This window comes from Nothobranchius furzeri, chromosome 4 (assembly GCF_043380555.1).
Source record: "Nothobranchius furzeri strain GRZ-AD chromosome 4, NfurGRZ-RIMD1, whole genome shotgun sequence".
Classification (NCBI taxonomy): Eukaryota; Metazoa; Chordata; class Actinopteri; order Cyprinodontiformes; family Nothobranchiidae; genus Nothobranchius; species Nothobranchius furzeri.
In genome coordinates, this window is record NC_091744.1 from 76,573,104 (window position 1) to 76,591,912 (window position 18,809).

At 42.0% G+C, this 18,809-nt stretch overlaps 1 protein-coding gene across 2 annotated transcripts in view; it reads right to left on the reverse strand.

Annotated features, from left to right (window-relative positions):
• Positions 1 to 18,809, reverse strand: part of b4galnt4a (beta-1,4-N-acetyl-galactosaminyl transferase 4a) — a 249,931-nt gene that overhangs the window by 1,531 nt on the left and 229,591 nt on the right. The window contains exons 9-20 of one of the 2 annotated variants that reach the window (XM_054733236.2): positions 10,938 to 11,004; positions 9,217 to 9,381; positions 8,821 to 8,930; positions 8,494 to 8,594; positions 8,200 to 8,273; positions 6,566 to 8,072; positions 5,778 to 6,157; positions 5,531 to 5,684; positions 2,745 to 2,817; positions 1,875 to 2,028; positions 1,516 to 1,642; positions 271 to 548 (exon numbers count right to left, since the gene is read on the reverse strand). In XM_054733236.2, coding sequence (XP_054589211.2) covers positions 359 to 548; positions 1,516 to 1,642; positions 1,875 to 2,028; positions 2,745 to 2,817; positions 5,531 to 5,684; positions 5,778 to 6,157; positions 6,566 to 8,072; positions 8,200 to 8,273; positions 8,494 to 8,594; positions 8,821 to 8,930; positions 9,217 to 9,381; positions 10,938 to 11,004 — 3,102 coding nt within the window. In that variant the 3' untranslated portion in view covers positions 271 to 358. Of the gene's footprint in view, positions 1 to 270; positions 549 to 1,515; positions 1,643 to 1,874; positions 2,029 to 2,744; positions 2,818 to 5,530; positions 5,685 to 5,777; positions 6,158 to 6,565; positions 8,073 to 8,199; positions 8,274 to 8,493; positions 8,595 to 8,820; positions 8,931 to 9,216; positions 9,382 to 10,937; positions 11,005 to 18,809 lie in introns of those variants that run through there. The other variant, XM_054733237.2, reaches the window with a different exon arrangement.

Here is an 18,809-nt window from a genome sequence, read left to right on the forward strand (position 1 = left end):
ACTGGCAGGTCAACGACTTGATACAGCACAATTTAATCCTGTGTCTTATTCAACAATGCACAAAAATAATCTGAAAAAAAAAAAAAAATCTAGAAAATATAGATTGATTTGAATAAAAAATTGAACTTTATTGCAATATCACAATATTTTCTCAACTTACTAATAATGTTTTAAGTTGTTTTTAATTTATTTCATATTATAATTGGGGGGGGGGGGGCTGCGCAGTGGCGCAGTGGTTAGAGCTGTTGCCCTGCAGCAAGAAGGTCCTGGGTTCGCTTCCCAGTGAAATGTGCTGTATCAAGTCGTTCCCTGTGCAAGTGTGGGTCCGACTTCCCTCCACAGTCCAAAAACATGGCTGTTAGGTGTGTGTGTGTGTGTGTGTGTGTGTGTGTGTGTGTGTGTGTGTGTGTGTGTGTGTGTGTGTGTGCATGATTGTTTGTCCTGTGGTTTCTCTGGGTTGCCCTACGATGGACTGGCTCCTTGTCCAAGGTGTACCCCGCCTGATTGCCCATTGACCACTGGAGATAGGCACCAGCGCCCCCGCGACCCTACATGGACAAAGCGGGTTCAGACAATGGACGGATGGATGGATTATATCTAGGGGATGGCTCAGTTAAAAAAAATCTAATTAGAGGCTTTGTAATTAATTAATCTTGATTAATCACATTTTAATTGTTCAACACATTTTGCCCTGAAGCAATTTTTTTCTTTATTGAAAATAATGTTAGTGAGGCACAGATGACACACCCATACTTTAATGAGTACATTTCTGCAACCACAAGGTCTATTAGATGACTTTGATCTCATAATAAGGGTAATCACTGTGGTATTTGTTTGGATGTGCAAACATTAGTATATGTGTAAGTGTAAATGGACATGGAAGACTGTAAATGCGTAATGAACTGAACACAAGGTGGCAGCAGAGCACTGCTAATATATAGAGGTGTAGTGTAGTGTTCAGGGGACGTTCTGCTTAGGGTCACAAGATTAAAGCTGTGTGTACGCTTGTTCATTCTCCTGTAATAAAGTATATGGATAAAGTAACTGGCTGCCTGCCTCCTACCAACTACAAAACACAAAAATAATTAAGTAGATATTTTTCTTTCTTTTCTTCATGAAGAGTGATTTGTCATGATTCATTTAATTGTAGTGTTATTTGTGTTTGGAGCACATGAAACAGGTTTATATGGTCTTGTAGCCCAGGGTCTGCAGTTTTTTAGAGGTGCAGCTTGTAATATTTATTGATAAATCGGGCGTACATTGTGATGCTAAACTTTAATGACACTTAGGCTCAAGTGATAACTTTTTACATGCAATTGTTTTGTAATTAATTTATCTGAATTAACTCGTTCAATTTCCACCCCCAATTATATTCCTGATTACCTCAGATCAATATGAATGGAAGAGAAAAAAATATGTATTCTATTTTCAAGAAATATATATATATTTTTTCATGATTTTCTCATGAATTCATACAAAAACCAAAAAAGTTTTCAGATATTTCAGTTCACTGACCTGTCCAGCAGTTCCCAGTCCTCTCCACCCCAGCGGTCTTTGAATTCCTCGGTGTTCATTCCCCCAATTTTGTCAAAATCAGACTTATAAATTCCAAACAGGCCAAAGCCATTAACTTCCCAGTAACCTGTGAGAGAAACAGCACGTTTTTAGTCCAACAAAACCAAAACAATAAATAAATATAGAGGCAATGCCATGAACACACACACACACACACACACACACACACACACACACACACACACACACACACACACACACACACACACACACACACACACACACACACACACACACACACACACATTTATATATGTATGCATATATATTCATTTTTTTCATATTTTTTGTTGTGTTACCATCAGGCTCCAGCGGAGAGCTGCCACAGCTTAGCCTCATGACAATGGGAGCAAACACAAGCCGTCCCTCCACGCAGTGCTTTCTGATGCTTTCCAGAATGTTGAGAGGGAAGTGGATGTGCAGATCACACAGGAACACAATACTGTGACTATCCTGTAGAAAGAAGAAAAACAAAAAAAACAAATGCATCAGTCACTTGAGTTTATAACATTTAAATAATCTCTGTTTTCTCTGGTAAAATGAAAAGTGTGCGAGGTGGTGGTGTGTTTATAAGCCTGTGCAACAGAAATGGCTGTTAACACGAGCTTAATACGAATTTTAAGATTCAAAAAGTAGAGAGAAGTTTGAGCTCAGCATCAGCGGCTTGTCTTCACATAAAGAGCCCGGAAGTGATTTAGGCGTGAGTGACGGCTCTGTCATCCCACACTGACAGCGCTGACACTCAGCTGACGGATCAATGTCTGTCCAGATTTCCAACCACTCTGAGCCCTGAGTGGGTCTGTGCATGATCAAGAAAACCGCCAGAGAATGAAGAAAGGGTGCATCCACACAAATAACCTGTAAAAAGGAGTGGATTTGACAGCTGGGGTACACACAAAACAGAGGACATGATGCTTTCTGTCTGAGCTGCTCCCTGTCATCCCAAGCTTCTCTCTGCGGGAGAGGGGCAAGAGAGTCAGGAGGGGCCTTAGAGATACGGGCGATCAACAGCCTGTGACAGATCCGCCCAGCAGTGATGGATTCATTATGCATGAGTCTTCTTTCCATCTGCCCATCAGCCAGTAAAGGTCATGTGGTCAGTGAGTGTCTGACCTTCTGCCAGAGGCTTTTCTCTGCCACTCTTCCCTCTGTGAGTTTGTTTCTCTAACCTCAATGGTGTCCACTCCAATCTGTAATCCTGCCGACCGCTCGAAGTTTCCTTCTCTTCTGAGGTACTCGTACCTGTCAAAAAGATTAAGAACAATCCCACATCACCATCTGAATAACACTCTGAAGTTTAGTTCAAATTAAAGGCTTAAAAAGGTTTAGAAACATTATTTCAGTCATCATCATTTCTCTCCTAGATAAGTAACAGTTGTTGTATTTTACATTGTTAGACGCCAGAGTATCCACCTCAACTATGAGGAGCAGCTTGTAAGACTTCTGTGGAATGAGCAGCACAGCTGAATATATGGGTAACACCCTCAAATGTGTCCGATTCATCGGCAATGCTCTTACTGTTTTAAGCACATTTAGCTGTGCAGCTAATTCCACATATGTGGAAGCAGGGTACACAAACAGGCAGACACACCAAAGGGCATCCATGCACATCCTCATCTTTATGCTGTTTTAAAAGTCTCCATTAAAATCCTGCAGTAGGTACATATTTTTGGACAGTTAAAGCCCAAGTTCCCAAGTTTTTTAACACACTTGCAGTAGCCTCTAGTCCAAATTAATGTCTTGTGAGTCGATCTATGTGGGGAAAAGAGATCTCATGCTCCTTTTTCGGGAAGTAGAATTTAGCTAGGGGAGAGGTGAGCTTCAGGCGGCAGGATTTAGAGTCCTGTTTCCTGATATTCTGACATCTCTCCTCTGATTGGCTAACAGCGACCTGACTCTACTACCGACTCCATTCGCTCTGTAACATTGATGATTTATCTCCGTAATTGACACAAGCTTGAAGGAGTTCTGCCGTGTGGTGCAGTTGCTAATGCTAAAAGTTAGCTTCTACTAGTTGAGATGTTTTCTGCCGTTTCCTGGTCGCTAAACCAACAACAGCCTTCCCCATTTTGAGCCATGGGTGAGTCCTTGAATGCTTGTCAGGCTTTTCTAATCCGAGAGTTTCACCGTCTATTTTCTATCAGCGGCTAATCCAGGAAATACGGGTAGAAGTCTATGTTCACGTTTAGCCTGCATGTGAAACTCAGAGTGACTGGTCACACAGGTCCTTCTCAAAAAATTTGCATATTGAGATAAAGTTCATTATTGTCTGTAATGTACTGATAAACATTAGACTTTCATATATATTAGATTCATTACACACAACTGAAGTAGTTCAAGCCTTTTATTGTTTCTAATATTGATGATTTTGGCATACAGCTCATGAAAACCCAAATTTCCTATCTCAAAAAATTTGCATATCATGAAAAGGTTCTCTAAACGAGTTATTAACCTAATTATCTGAATCATCTAATTAACTCTAAAAACCTGCAAAAGATTTCTGAGGCTTTTAAAAACTCCCAGCCTGGTTCATTACTCTAAACCGCAATCATGGGTAAGACTGCCGACCTGTCTGCTGCCCAGAAGGCCATCACTGACACCCTCAAGCAAGAGGGTAAGACACAGAAAGACATTTCTGAATGAATAGGCTGTTCCCAGAGTGCTGTATCAAGGCACCTCAGTGGGAATTCTGTGGAAAGGAAAAAGTGTAGCAGAAAACGCTGCACAACAAGAAGAGGCGACTGGACCCTGAGGAAGATTGTGGAGAAGGACCGATTCCAGACCTTGGGGGACCTGCGGAAGCAGTGGACTGAGTCTGGAGTGGAAACATCCAGAGCCACCGTGTACAGGCGTGTGCAGGAAACGGGCTACAGGTGCCGCATTCCCCAGGTCAAGCCACTTTTGAGCCAGAAACAGCGGCAGAAGCACCTGACCTGGGCTACAGAGAAGCAGCACTGGACTGTTGCTCAGTCGTCCAAAGTACTTTGAAAGCAAATTGTGCATGTCATTCAGAAATCAAGGTGCCAGAGTCTGGAGGAAGACTGGGCAGAGGGAAATGCCAAAATGCCTGAAGTCCAGTCTCAAGTACCCACAGTCAGTGATGGTCTGGGGTGCCATGTCAGCTGCTGGTGTTGGTCCACTGTGTTTTATCAAGGGCAGGGTCAATGCAGCTAGCTATCAGGAGATTTTGGAGCACTTCATGCTTCCATCTGCTGAAAAGCTTTATGGAGATGAAGATTTCATTTTTCGGCACGACCTGGCACCTGCTCACAGTGCCAAAACCACTGGTAAATGGTTTACTGACCATAGTATTACTGTGCTCAATTGGCCTGCCAACTCTCCTGACCTGAACCCCATAGAGAATCTGTGGGATATTGTGAAGAGAAAGTTGAGAGACGCAAGACCCAACACTCTGGATGAGCTTAAGGCCACTATCAAAGCATCCTGGGCCTCCATAACACCTCAGCAGTGCCACAGGCTGATTGCCTCCATGCCACGCTGCATTGAAGCAGTCATTTCTGCAAAAGTAGTTTGTATTAAAAACACTTTTCTTTTAATGGTCTTATGAAATATGTAAATTTTTTGAGATAGGAATTTAGGGTTGTCATGCCAAAATCATCAATATTAGAAACAATAAAAGGCTTGAACTACTTCATTTCTGTGTAATGAATCTAATATATATGAAAGTCTAATGTTTATCAGTACATTACAGACAATAATGAACTTTATCACAATATGCTAATTTTTTGAGAAGGACCTGTATTTATAAAATAACAGGTAAAAAAAAGTTTTCTCAGTGAACTTGGTCTTTAAGCTTTTGACCTCAATGTTAAGGGGACTAATCAGGGTTTTTAAGTATGTTTGATATTAAAAAGGGATAAATGATTGATTACAACAGGCTTTTACACTTCTATGAGGACTTTTTTCTTCAAGGCTGTTTGTAGCTAACACCCACCTTGGCACGGTGCTCTCTTTCAGCGCCTGCTCCACGTCCATGTCCTCGCTCTCAAAGTCCACAATAATGATGCTGAAGTTGTCATCCTTTGTTTGTTGATGGAGATTTTCCATGTCAGAGATGAACTGCTGCACCCAGCGAGCCTGATTTTTCACTGAAGGACAGCAAAAAGACAACCTGGTCCATAATGTTTATTCACTAGAAGTGTTAAAAGAAAACCCGTACACGAGAAGAGCTTCTGACTGACCTGGCACCACAAAGTGCACCATGACATCTCTCCTCCATTGCAGCATGACGGGCTGACAGAGAAGAGGCTTAGCATAAGTGGTGCTCCAAGGTGTCACTCCAGGGTGCGCGGAGGACCTGGTAGAAGGAGGTGGCTTCTGGGTGGTGAAGCTGGTGGTGGCCGCAGAGGGAGGCGGTGCCGGTACGGAGGCCGGAGCAGAGTCAGTGTTCTCCAGGCTTTCTTCTCCCTGCCTGCCGCGGTGGAGCAGCAGGTAAATGTATTCTGAAAGACGTACCACGTTGCGGCCCCGCTCCATTAGCTCCAGCTCCACTAGGTAACGGTTCCCTCTCGCCGAGTCACGCCTCTTCTCGACGTTGATGATACGCAGCAGGGTGTAGATCCTGCGGTACGCACAGAGAACATCTTAGGAAAACAAACGTTGATGGTGCTCACTTTGAAATTCACTTAGATACAGAAGGAGGAGGCTGCTAATGCAAGTCATTCTCAGTGGATTCACTTTTTTATGTGTGTTTAGTCAGACCACTTCAAAGATGCTGCTGCTCATTAACTGTGGTGTTGTGGAACACGACAGATAAAAGAGAAACATTGAACAAAAGGTTGATTTTGCTCTAATACGTCAAAGCTTTTGGGACCAAAGCTGCTAATTTCAGAACAATCAAACATTGAGGATGATTAACATGACGTACCGTTGCCTGGGAATGACAAATATAGCAAAATGACGTTGCTTTAAACGAAAATGTTAGTAGAAAACAGGTTTGAGGCTGCAGAGATGCCTCCTTAATGCGTACCCTCCGTTGCGTTCGTTCAGTTTCTCCATGTACTGCGCCAGCACGTCCACCACTTCGCTCTCTGCCAGCTGAAGGTTTCCAGACACGTTGCAGCGCAGGTCATTCCAGTCAGAGCGCAGCAGCTCAAAGTCCATCGGATTAACTGAGAAAGTCCTCTGCCAGTTGATGCTCTCCTCGGCCCACCCCGGCCGAATCTCCACCTCCTCGTAGCTGTAGTCCGACATTTCCCCCTCCTCCGGCTCAGCCTCCGGGTCAGGATCGGGGTGGGGATTAGAGCGGTGTGTGTCTGGGTCGATGCCTGCAGGGTTGGGGTCTGGGTTTGGCTGCTGCTGCGATTCTGTAATCACTGAGGTTCTGAGGTAAGAAGTGACCCGTAACTGACTGTGGACTGGGGTTTCTGTGGAGTTGAACTTTGGAGGTGCAGCTGGTGTCGGGATGGAGTTATGGTGGAAAGATCGTGGACCCAGGAGGTCAGCCTTGACAGTAGTCCTGACGTTCTGCTGATCCCCTTTCCTCCTACTTTTCTCTGGTTTCATTGCCGCTGCTCCTTTGTTAGCAGACCTGTGGGACGTTTGGGTCTGGATGCTTCCGTTGTGAGTTGATGCCTTACTTTCTTTTGTGGGGGGATTTGGCCAAAGTTGGGGGGCACTAATAAGGTGCCTAACACCTGTGACTCCTCTTCCACCCTGTCCTTTGTGACCCACATTGACCAGCCGAGTACTCTTCCCAGTTTGGTACAAAAACACTCCTGGGAAAACCTCCCTAGGGTGGCGCGACGCTCGTTCTTCCCTCCTGTCCCGCCGCTGCTCCCTCTCTCTTCCTCTCTCCTTCGCTGGCCGAGGCCTAGTGACGTAGATCTTGTTCTCCTCCTTCTTCTCCTTTTTGCTGCCATCAGGCTTGTGGCCGACATCGTGGGGGTGCTTGCTGTGGGCCGAGTTGCTGAGGATCTGCCTTGCTCGGCTCGCTAGGGCAGACAGGGACGACTTCTGGGGGAAAAGGAGAGAAGACTTGCTAAGTTTATGCGGCGTCTCAACACCTCCTCCAGGAATTGGACCTTTGGTTTTCTTTAACAGGTCCTGATCTGAAGGATCAGTGTGAATCCAGGACAAAGAGCGTCCCCTAACCACGCTCTCCATGTCTGGCTGCAGAATCCTTGGTTGATCCCCTTCCAGTACCCTCCTGGTGTCTTGTCTTACGCCACCTTCGGCACGATCTCTCCCCCAGTCCCTGTCCAAAACCCTCCCCATCTTTCTCTCTCTGCGTGGAAACTGTCTCCTTTGTCTTTGATGTATGATGTTGTAGACTACTCCCTCTTCTCCTTCCTTAATGCCTTCTTCTTCTCCTTCCACCTCCTCCTCCTTGTCAGCTGGTGTGGGTCCAGTTTTTATGTGAGAGGGGTTCGACGTGCGGCTGGTTTGACTTGGATTGGAGGGTTTTCGGGGAAACTGCGTGCCAACGATCTCTGCTTCGTCCTCTGTATCTACCAACTCTTCTTCCGCTAGGAAATCTGGTGTGACGTGAAGGAGATTCAAAGTTATTAGAGTGTGCACTTGCATAAACAAATGCAGCGTGTGTGTGTGTGTGTGTTGGTTTGGATCACTGTGACAATTGTGTGTTTGCTCATGATTAGTTACCATCTGGGTTGGGGAAAAAGAACGGTCTGTCATCCTCTTCCTCATCCATCTTCATATATTTGTAGAAACCAAACCTGGCAAACAAAAACGAGAAAACGGCACACGAGCGGCGGCAAAAATTAACCGAAGGTTAATGTTTCTGAGTGCTTTGGAGCATAACAGGTGCAATCGCTAAATAAGAGGTCACAGGGACGTCAAAATGGGAAACAACACCTGCATACGCGCTGAAGTCAACGAGACAGAGACAAATGTCCCTTTGCCTTGAAAATAGATTAAAAAAATGAATGTCCTTACTTTTCCAAGTAGATAGGGGACTCTCTGTAGAAACACTTGTTCTCCCGCTCCATGTGTGTGAGACGTGTGAAGTCATTAGGGTAGACAAACGATAGGTAGACCTGAAAAATAGTTTCATATCACAAACCGTACGTCGTTTGTAAACCAGTTTCCCAAATCTGCTGCTGCAGTAACACACAACGCCCTGTAGAGGGGAATAGTGCTCAATATCTACTTTTTAATGTTTTGGCACAAAGAGAAAAAGGCTGATTTACTACCAAAGATCTACAAATCTGTTTGTTGCATTTGTGAAGTGTAAAATAAAAGCCTCTTCTTTTTTTGACTTACAAACTGCAGGCCCTGGTATCTGGCGATGGGAAAATCTTTAACTACATAGGTTGGTGAGTAGAGACAGGCTGGGAGGGTGTTTTCCAGGCGGGAGGGGTCAATCATTGGTGCTGGAGAGAGAGAGAGAGAGAGAGAGAGAGAGAGAGAGAGAGAGAGAGAGAGAGAGAGAGGAGATTAGTCAGAAAAAAATGTCCAGAAATATGTTTAATTACACTTTGAAAAGGAGATATTTGAAAAGAAAATGGAGGAAGACAGAAAATGAGAGCCAGCAGGCTCCATTAGAGAATTAAGTGTCTGAATGCTGCATGGCGGCTGCTGTGAGGTGAATAAACAGGTAAATGAGCTTTTAGAGGAAAGAAAATCATGGATCAGAAGTTTAATTATGACAGGACTTACTGCTATAGAAGGTGTCTCTGGGGTCTGGTCTCAACATGTCGGCTCCGTGCTGCACATTCAGCTTTCCCTCTGGACCCCGAGGCCAGGACACTTCAGGGAGACGGATATGACTGGCCAAGGTCTGAGGGATGTGGTCCACACTATTCATCTTCAGACTCGACTCATCTGGAAGGCAAAAGGAAAGGAGAATGATGTGGAGGAGCAAGGAAAATGATATTTTTGTGTTTATTATCAGTACATTTTCAACATTAATGTCATGAGAAGTGAAAAGGTATTAGAATAATGACAAGATTCTATGTAATCTAAGGAAAGTTTTGGAAATCTAGACAGAACAGAGCGGTCATAATTACACCAATCAATAACAGGGAAGAAGGGGAGAGCATGTGATTAATGGCATGTCAGGAGGAAGGCCTGATGGGAGAAATGTTTTATAATTTACAGGGTGGGAGGTGTGTGTGTGTGTGTGTGTGTGTGTGTGTGTGTGTGTGTGTGTGTGTGTGTGTGTGTGTGTGTGTGTGAATACACTATAGACAGTAAGCTGGTTTTAAACTTCAATGTTTAAAACAATAAGACATCTGCTGCTCACATGCCTTACACAGACATACACACACACATGTGCACACGCATGTACTCACACACGTATGCATACACACACACACACACACACACACACACACACACACACACACACACACACACACACACACACACACACACACACAGTCACGAACACACAGTCACGCACACAGGCACATGCACGTGAGTGTGTGTGTGTGCGTGCATGCATGTGTCAAACACATTCATGCACTCACAGACAGACACACACACTCGCACACACATGCATAAATAGACAAGTACACACACACACACACACACACACACACACACACACACACACACACACACACACACACACACACACACACACACACACACGTGAGCATAGATGGGTGACCTGCACATGAGCCACCACGTTGTTCTGATGTGTCACTCAAACACTGCCATCACATCCATTGTATAAACGTGATTTATAAGATATTTTAACCCAATAACATAATGCGCCTGAAAAACAAGCCAAAAATCTTCTGAGAAGAGGTTTGTGCGTGAAAGTCTTAGAAATGCTGAGTCAATAAACGTTCTTCTCAAACTTCAAACACTGAGGGGGGAGGGGTGTGTGGTAGGAAATGATGAGACATTAACGTCTGAATCCAGCAAGTGACATCATCCAGCGCGTGAGGCCTCAGTCTTCTGCGCCACAACGCGTCATAAACAGGATCTGGGACGCATCCAAGCAACACTGCAGCGTTGCCCACAAAGTGACAACTCCACGCATCATTTTCTTGAGCAGCTGGCATTTTCTACAGCTTACTGTCACCGACTCCTCGTGACACATGAGCATTCCCGGAGCTACAGAGGTTAAGCATCTATTTAGGTGGGAGCTTTCTCCTCTTTGCTTCAAATAAAAACTAAGGGAGGAAATGCAAAAGTCTGAGGAATTTTTCCAAGTGAGATTTGCAACTATCATTTGAGGGAATAATAAAATGGTACAGAATTTTAGTGTTAGTGCTTCATTCTCCTAATTAGAGAAATAAAAGCATTTATCATGTAAAACTGCGGATTAAATAAGTTGCTCTGTGGACATGTGTGTGGATGTGTGTGCTCTAATTCTTCCATTTTTTATTCTTGGGGAAGGTCCAACTGGAGAAATGAATAGCTCTTACCTGTGTACAGGGAGATGTAGGCCGAATCGATCACTTCGTATTTAAGGCCAGGGAGGAATGGACGCCACTGTGAGAAAGAGAGAGGAAGAGAAAGAAAGAGTGAGCGAGTGGAAAAAAAACTGAATGCCAACATGTGAAAAGTAAAAAGGTGAGCAGGAATCATCCATCCCTGTTTGCCAGCTAAACTGTGACATTCCCTGTGTTATTGATCTGAGCCACATCACGGGATCAATCTGGTGCTTTCTCTACGAACACGCGTTCAGAGAGAGAGAGGAGCGATCAGAAGGTTTATTGTTGCATCCTGAAATGTGACACCAACAGGGTTTGGAAGAAAATAAGTCAGTAAAGCAAAAAAAAAATTTTAAAAAAATACAAGAACACGATCTCGTGAATGAGCCGACAAAGTGTAAAGAAGAAGAATCGACTAATGATCTGCAAACAGAAAATCATCACAGAGAGAGGAAGGAAGAGAGGATGAGGAAGAGAGACAGGCAACAATTCTTTCTAATGGATTTCACAATTACCTCGTCACTTCTGCTTACTGAGGATATAATCATAGGAGACGGGTCATTTTCCAAGGCTTTATTTGAGAATACAAACACAAACACCCACCTCAGACCCATGCAAATGGCCCTACGTGTGTGTGTGTGTGTGTGTGTGTGTGTGTGTGTATGTGTCCATAAACTAACACACACACCTTCTATAATCCAGTTTTGAGATCCCTTCCCAGATGCCTCAACGCCCACGCATATTCTGGGCCACCTGACCTCAGGAATTCACATGATAGGGTAGGGCCAGGCTTCACGATGAGCTCACCCGAAACTCTGGCTGAATAGGACCCACACCCACCCTCCCACCTTGGCTCATGTGTTTATGTAGAAGATCATCAGGGGGTCTTTTGTTCCCTCTTTGGGGGGAAACTCCCACTGGGTTTAAATCTGGGACTCTCCACCATTTGACCTTAGAACTGAAGAAGCCTCTCGGATGAGAGGTGAAACGTCTTCAAGCAACTCAAAGAAGTCCAGATGCTTTTCTTTCAAAGCTCATTAGACTACAATGACCTGGATGACTGAGAACCTTCACAGACACACGCCTTAGGTTTTAATGGTATTTCATAAGCCTCACGTTGATTAAAGCACAAACCTTAGGGAAACATCAACCAGCTGTTTTCTACTGCAGCAAATAGGAGTCACTTTTAAGGTTTTACGCATCAAAATCATAAGTTTTCTCAAAGTAAACAATCTAAACCGTAAAATACGTCTCACTACAATCATCTTTGACACTGCTGCTTCAGTTTGCCGAGGTTCATCAAGGCTCAAGAAGTAAAATGGGTCATCCAGTAATGAAACTGTTATTCTGCTTGGGCAACACGCTGCACCTTAAGTCGCTTTGGATAAAAATGTCTGCCAAACGCATAAACAACATAAACATAAACAGGTTTGCAGACATTTGTTTCAGAAAGTTCCATCATCAGGCTGAGGTCTAGATTCAAGACTTGATTTGCAGTCACGTTTGGGATCATTGTCTGACTACGTCTTACTAAGTTTAAAGGTGTGGGAAACTCATCTAATCACTACACCTGCAGTGCTCTCTGATAAGAATAAACGCTACGCGGGGAAAAAGAAAGGTCCAGAATTGCTTGGATCAGCATGGACAAGTCTGCTGCAGCAGAGCGGCAGGAGACGGCAGGATTTTCAGTCTTATTTCCTGATATTTGGATATCTCACCTCGGATTGGATGACAGCAATGTGACTCTGTCACTGACTTGCAACGTGGATGTTTTATCTCCACAAATCACCAAGGGGTCATTTTGATCAGAGTTTTATGGAGCCAACACGGCTTCTTAAAAATAAAAATTGGCTCACAAATTTTTCTAACTCTTTAAAAATCCCATCGACATGAGAGTGAGGCTGGAGACTAATGCAGCGAAACTGAGAAGCTTCACAAACGTTTTAACCCTCAGGCTTCATTAGGGACATTTTTGCCCATTTGGGCAGTTTTTTGTTTTTCTTTTTGAGGCCATTCCACCACCGTTTGTGCATATGGTACAAAACTTTGTCGCAAAACCTCTCTCTGGACAAATTTTGGAATTTTAAAAACAGACCAAGGGAGCACTGTGGGAAAAAAACACGAGACTTTAGAGGACAAAAAAGTCCACTTGTAAAAGTGGCTATAAAAATGTATACATTAATATTTTTATTTGCTTTTTTTTGTCATAGATCTATTGAACAACTTCAGCCCTGCTCAAACAAATAAAAATTTCAATCATTTTGAGGATTTTAACCCTTGAAATGCCAGATTAAGTCATTGCTGTAATGTATGAAAAAAAAAACACAAAAATTGAGTTATTTTCTTAAAGACATTTTTTTTGCCTGGGATGTTTAGTACAAATCAGTCTTGATTATGTTATGAAATATCTAAAATTAAGAATGTTTTGCATTTATAGTTTTCACATAGAAACAGATTTAAACTTTAGTATACACTCAAGCCATTAGAGGACAAAAACGTCCACTTTTAAAACAGCTTTAAAATGGTCCAGATTAGGTTTTTTTTTTTTTTTTTTTTTTTTTTTTGCTGTTTGGGTCTAAATCTTGTGATCAATTTCAGTTCTGATCAAAAAAATCAAATATTGAATTTCTTTTCAGATACTTTTTATTTTCCTCATCAACACTTAATTGCCATCAAAAACATTTGATAAGCAACAGTTGAATGCTAATTAGCTCCCAACAGCAAAGGAAGCCGCAGAAGCAATGTCATTTACCCATCGATGATTATTCTCAGCTTTATTTTGGTTGATGATGTGTTTAGAACAGCAGCATCCATTCTCTGTCCTCGAGAGATACCATGGAGCAGAAAAAATTCTACAACAAGAAGGAATATGGACCTCAAAGACCAGCATCGGACATCATCACTGACTGAATACTTTTGCTTTCTAATGTTAGGACCTGATAACGACTAGGCATCATTAGACTATATTCGAGCAAATAAATGAAAAAGAGTGCTTATGAAGCTGAAATTACATGCGAGTTCATGGTTCACACCCTAGATGGTGCGCTGGCTGAAAGGTACACAAACTGTACCCGCAGAAGGGCACAAAGAGAGCATCAAACAAGGACACATGTATAATGTCACGCTGCGCAACAGCAGGGAGCAGCACAGCAAGGCACCAAAGACTTTAGCGTTCTGCCATTTTTTCAGCGTGATTGTTTTCAAAGGCGAGCTGTCAGTGTTCGAGTCAAATCAGGACAAAAGGCTTGGCCTACAAAAGAGTTGGCAGAGGTATACTTTCACCTGAAACACACAAAGAAAAAAAGCAGAGCCGGCCATGAGCAGTGGATGGATTTTATTCAGCCTGAGCTGTGGGGGTGCACATCAAAAATGAGAAAAAATATGTCATTTGGTGACATCAATAATACTGTAAAGGCAACAGGGCGTTGCCTGGTGTGCAGGGGCGTGGCCAGGGAGTGGCCTGGGGTAGAAAATGCCACCCTTGGAATCTGATTGGCCACCCCAGGTGCCACCACACTGAATTCCCTTTAAATAGGCTTTTCATTGTCCACAAAAGGTTTGGGGTTAAAAAAAAAAGCATAGCCATTGGTGCCACCCATGCTCAAAGTAGTACCTCACCTGGGCCACCCTATTTTAAAAGATCTGGACACGCCACTACTGGGGTGGGATATCAAACAGGCTAAAATGCTACAAAGCTAGTTAGAATGGTGAAGGTAAAATGTGCTAATTGCACTTTTTATGCATTGCTTAAAATAGCAAGCATAAAATGTTGACCGATTAGGCTTTTTTCCACAAATCAGCCAACCATCCAAATTCCACAGGTTTCCTTTGATGCTTTTGGGAATAGTTCATTGTGTTTTCACCTTTGAGCAGGTTAAGCCTAAAAGGTTTTACTCCAGTTTTTTTAAGTGACTTAAAACGTTTGTTTTACATCGCTCTTTGAATGACCTTTATTTGGAGAAACTGATTATTTCTGATTGGTGAGCTAACGGCTGGTAAAAATAGGGCCAGGCTAATTCTGCAACTTTACAAAACTCTCATCTAAAAAAATGAAGCAAATATTTGTTTCCATAAACTTTTGAATTATGGACATTTACAAAAAATAAAATTTAAAAAGTATGACAATTTTCTTAAAAATGTATAAGTAAAAGTGTCAGCTATTATAATAATTTTAAGATTAGAATCAGTTTAAGGAAAACAAAAACCCATCTGAACAAGATGTTAGCTTCATGTGAACTTCCCGGTTCATCCCAGTGACTGTATGTATGATATGGTCAGCTCCGTCACACGTGTGTTTCTGAAGAGCTGAATTGACGCCCACGGGCAGATTCCACCACTGCCATCTTGGTCGAGTCATGCATCTCATCACTCCCGGAAAATACAAAAACGGAGTTGTGAACGGAGTGAGGGTGGGGACAGATGATTGACACCCAACAAACTCTGAGCCAATGTAGCTACAAGCTAACTGAGCTAACCAAAGCTAACGAAAGTTGGTGGGTGCTTTGAGCCAGAAAACTGCAGTTGAGTGACCTTTTGCCTTTTAGGCTGTAACTCATGTCAGTTATCCAGCAAACAGTAGGGGAACTCTTTTCAAGGTTTAGATCACAATTATATTTTATTGCATTATCAGGTTTATCCACAAGTCAACTTATAACGCATAACTTTTTTACTCGATGACATCACCACCAGCCTCGCTTTCCAATGACCAGCATGCTAGCCGTCGTACCGACTGCTACTGGGAGTTTTGGTTGAGTTATAGTTCTGGGAGTCCTAGTGTTAATAGTGTTTTTTTTTTTGTACCAAGCTATAAACATGTTTATTTCTGTTGTGAAGTTGGCCTTTTTAACATGTGAGTCAATGGTGCCAGCCAGATGAGGGGGAACTGCAACTTTTGGCACTTCCACGTTGGTTTTACTTTCAGCAGGTGGAGTTCGGCCCTTGGTTCATCTTTTTCAAGCGTTTGAAGAGGAGAACACACAAAAATTCAAAATATACAAGCGTTTTTACACCTGCAATGCTTTTTAACAACAAGGAGAACATTTTGTTCTGAACTACTGGTGGCTGTGTGCCGCTGCAAAATGAATAAAACGTAATATCTTGCAAGAGCATTAATGAAGGTAGTGACCGTTCAGGTGTATCCTTTGTGAAATAATGTTAATGTGAAGCAGCAGGAAGATGCGAGGCCTGCTCAGTGGCCCTAACAGTTCAGTAGAGAGGAAAGAAAATCAATATCAAAGGGGAAATAATAAAAAGTACCAAATGCAGAACAAAATGACTGTGTAGCCAGCAGGGTTGTCTCATCTGTGGATCACCCACTGATATGAAGGTTTTTATTGTTCAGTAAGCTCGCCAAGAGTAGTTGCTGGTTCTGCACACGGATGCTCTTTGCAGTATCTCATTTTGTCCTTTTTTCTTTCCATCCAACTCACACAAAGAGGTTTTTATTCCTCCAATGATCAGGGCTTTATTGCATCTGTAAGAGCTGACTGTTTGTTTCCTTCAATTCAGTTGCAGGCTCTAAAGCCTGAGGCGCTGCAGATATGAAGCCACTTTTATATTGTGACATATAAGAAAAACCTTGATCCTTCTGAGTTTGTGATAAAAATCACTTAAAATTGAGGCCAGATGCAATTAGCAGAAAGCTAACACTTCTGGGTATTTGACAAAAGGAGGATGCACTGTTACTGCAGAAAGGTAAATTGGATGCTTTGAGTCACTTTTATTTCTTTTTGAAAATCTCACCATCACCATAAACTTTAGATCGGAAAATAGAATTGAAATATGACTAGAATTAAAAACTATATAATTATCTCGAGTCGGGAGACTGGTAACACTCGTCTAAAGGAAAATGTAGCACTCGTTTTAATTCAACTTATTTGTAATCATTTCAAAAGGAAATCAAAGACATCGAGAATCCGTAAAGTTTAGGATGCCAAAACCTGATCCAAATGCACCATTTTCATGGAAATAGATGAGTTACAACAAATATAAAAAAATATTATTAATCATAATTTTGTGCTTTCTAAGCTTTAATTCATGTTTGATTTAATTTTTGCCCAGTTGTTAATAATTCTCAAATGTAAAAATTGCTGTTGCTTTTGACTTTTTTTTTTTTTACTGCAGATCAAAAATGAAAAAGAACAACTTGTTTAGATTGAACCAAATAAAATATTATGGTGCAGCGAAAGTAAAGTAGGAGTGTGAGAAGATGTCGATACACTGAAATATTGTAATATATTGTGTTATGAAACCGAATCAGTATTTAAAAGCATTGTATTTTTTTATTGAACATCTACACACAAACATTTACTGCATGTCTTTTATGTGGTGTAATTCAAACTTCGACTGGTAGGCGGCAGCAGTTTTACCGCCCTTCCACTGGCAGAAATATGAGCTCTCGCAATAAAACTGGACATTTTATGGAAGAGTCTTTCCTGAGCTTTCTAGCTAAATTCAGTCTTAAAAATTGCAAATATCATTCGGCTTTGGTCACACCTTACAATAAGCGTCCCTTTATTAAAGGTGCAGTATGTAAGAATATAGTTAGAATTTTACAGTGAGATAATCCCAAGAGTCTAATTTTTCAGTCACTTTGGAAGGACGGTTATACTGAAACATATTTCGTATCCAGCTGACTGTGGGGATTGTCTGTTTTTCTCCTTTCCAAACAAAGGAAAGAGGGATGTAACTACTGTTTACCATCAGTGAGTGTGGGGTTGCCGTGTCTCCTGCAAGCTAATACTGCACCGCCGACAATTGTAACTTGACAGCGGCGGGCAAAAAGCTCCAGAGTTATTTTAAGTTGTTGTAGTAACCACATTTTACCACAGGGTGTCACTGTAACATCATTTATACATAATGCACTCAATGTTACTTAGTGTATTAATAGGCAATAGTATATTTATAATTAAAATGTATTAAATCCTGCTCAATAATAATGCTAATATTAAGTAGCTCATTGCTAAGCAGAGTCCCCCGCCTCCCGCTCGGCCCTTGGCGCTTACCTAAAGAAAACTTAACAGATAAAAATATCAGGAACATTAATAAGGGGATCCTTTGTTTATTAATGCCTAATAAAGCACTAAGTAACGTTAATGAAGGGAACCTTATTGTGTTACCCTGGCTTTTAGTATCGCCAGATTCCGGCCAATACACACACATACACACAAAGACAGAAAGTTTTTTTCAAGGTAAAACAAAACAAGAGACAATAGTAAATATGCTGAACAAAAATATAAATGCAACACTTTTGTTTTTGCTCCCATTTTTCATGAGCTGAATGCAAACATCTGAAAATGTGTCTACAAAGTCAAAAAACCCATGACTCTCAAATATTACTCTGAAACCTGTTGTGAGGCAAATGGTGGCCACACCAGATACTGACTGGTTTTCTGCCCCACCACCCCTCATAAAGCAAAACTGTACACATGTCAGGGTGGCCTTTTATTGTGGGCAGTCTGCCTAATCAGCCTCTTGATATGCCACACCTGTGAGGTGGGATGGATCATCTTGGTAAAGGAAACATGCTCACTAACACACATGTAGACAGATTTCAGAACAATGTTTGAGAGTCATCGATGTTTTGCATATGCAGAAAAAGTTTCAGATGTTTGAGTTCAGCTCATGAAAAATGAGAGCAAAAACAAAAGTGTTGAATTTATATTTTTGTTTGGTGTTATATAGCTTGTTAGTTTTTTAGCCTTTTTAAATAAACGTATTGAATTTAGTGAATGGAGAGAAAAGACAGAATCAGTGGAAATGCATTAAAAAGGCTTGTAGGGTAACATGCGTGATTCCCACGTATTCAGATGCATCGAATAACACCTGACTAACAAGACCAGCAGTTTAGTACTTGTGGTTCAA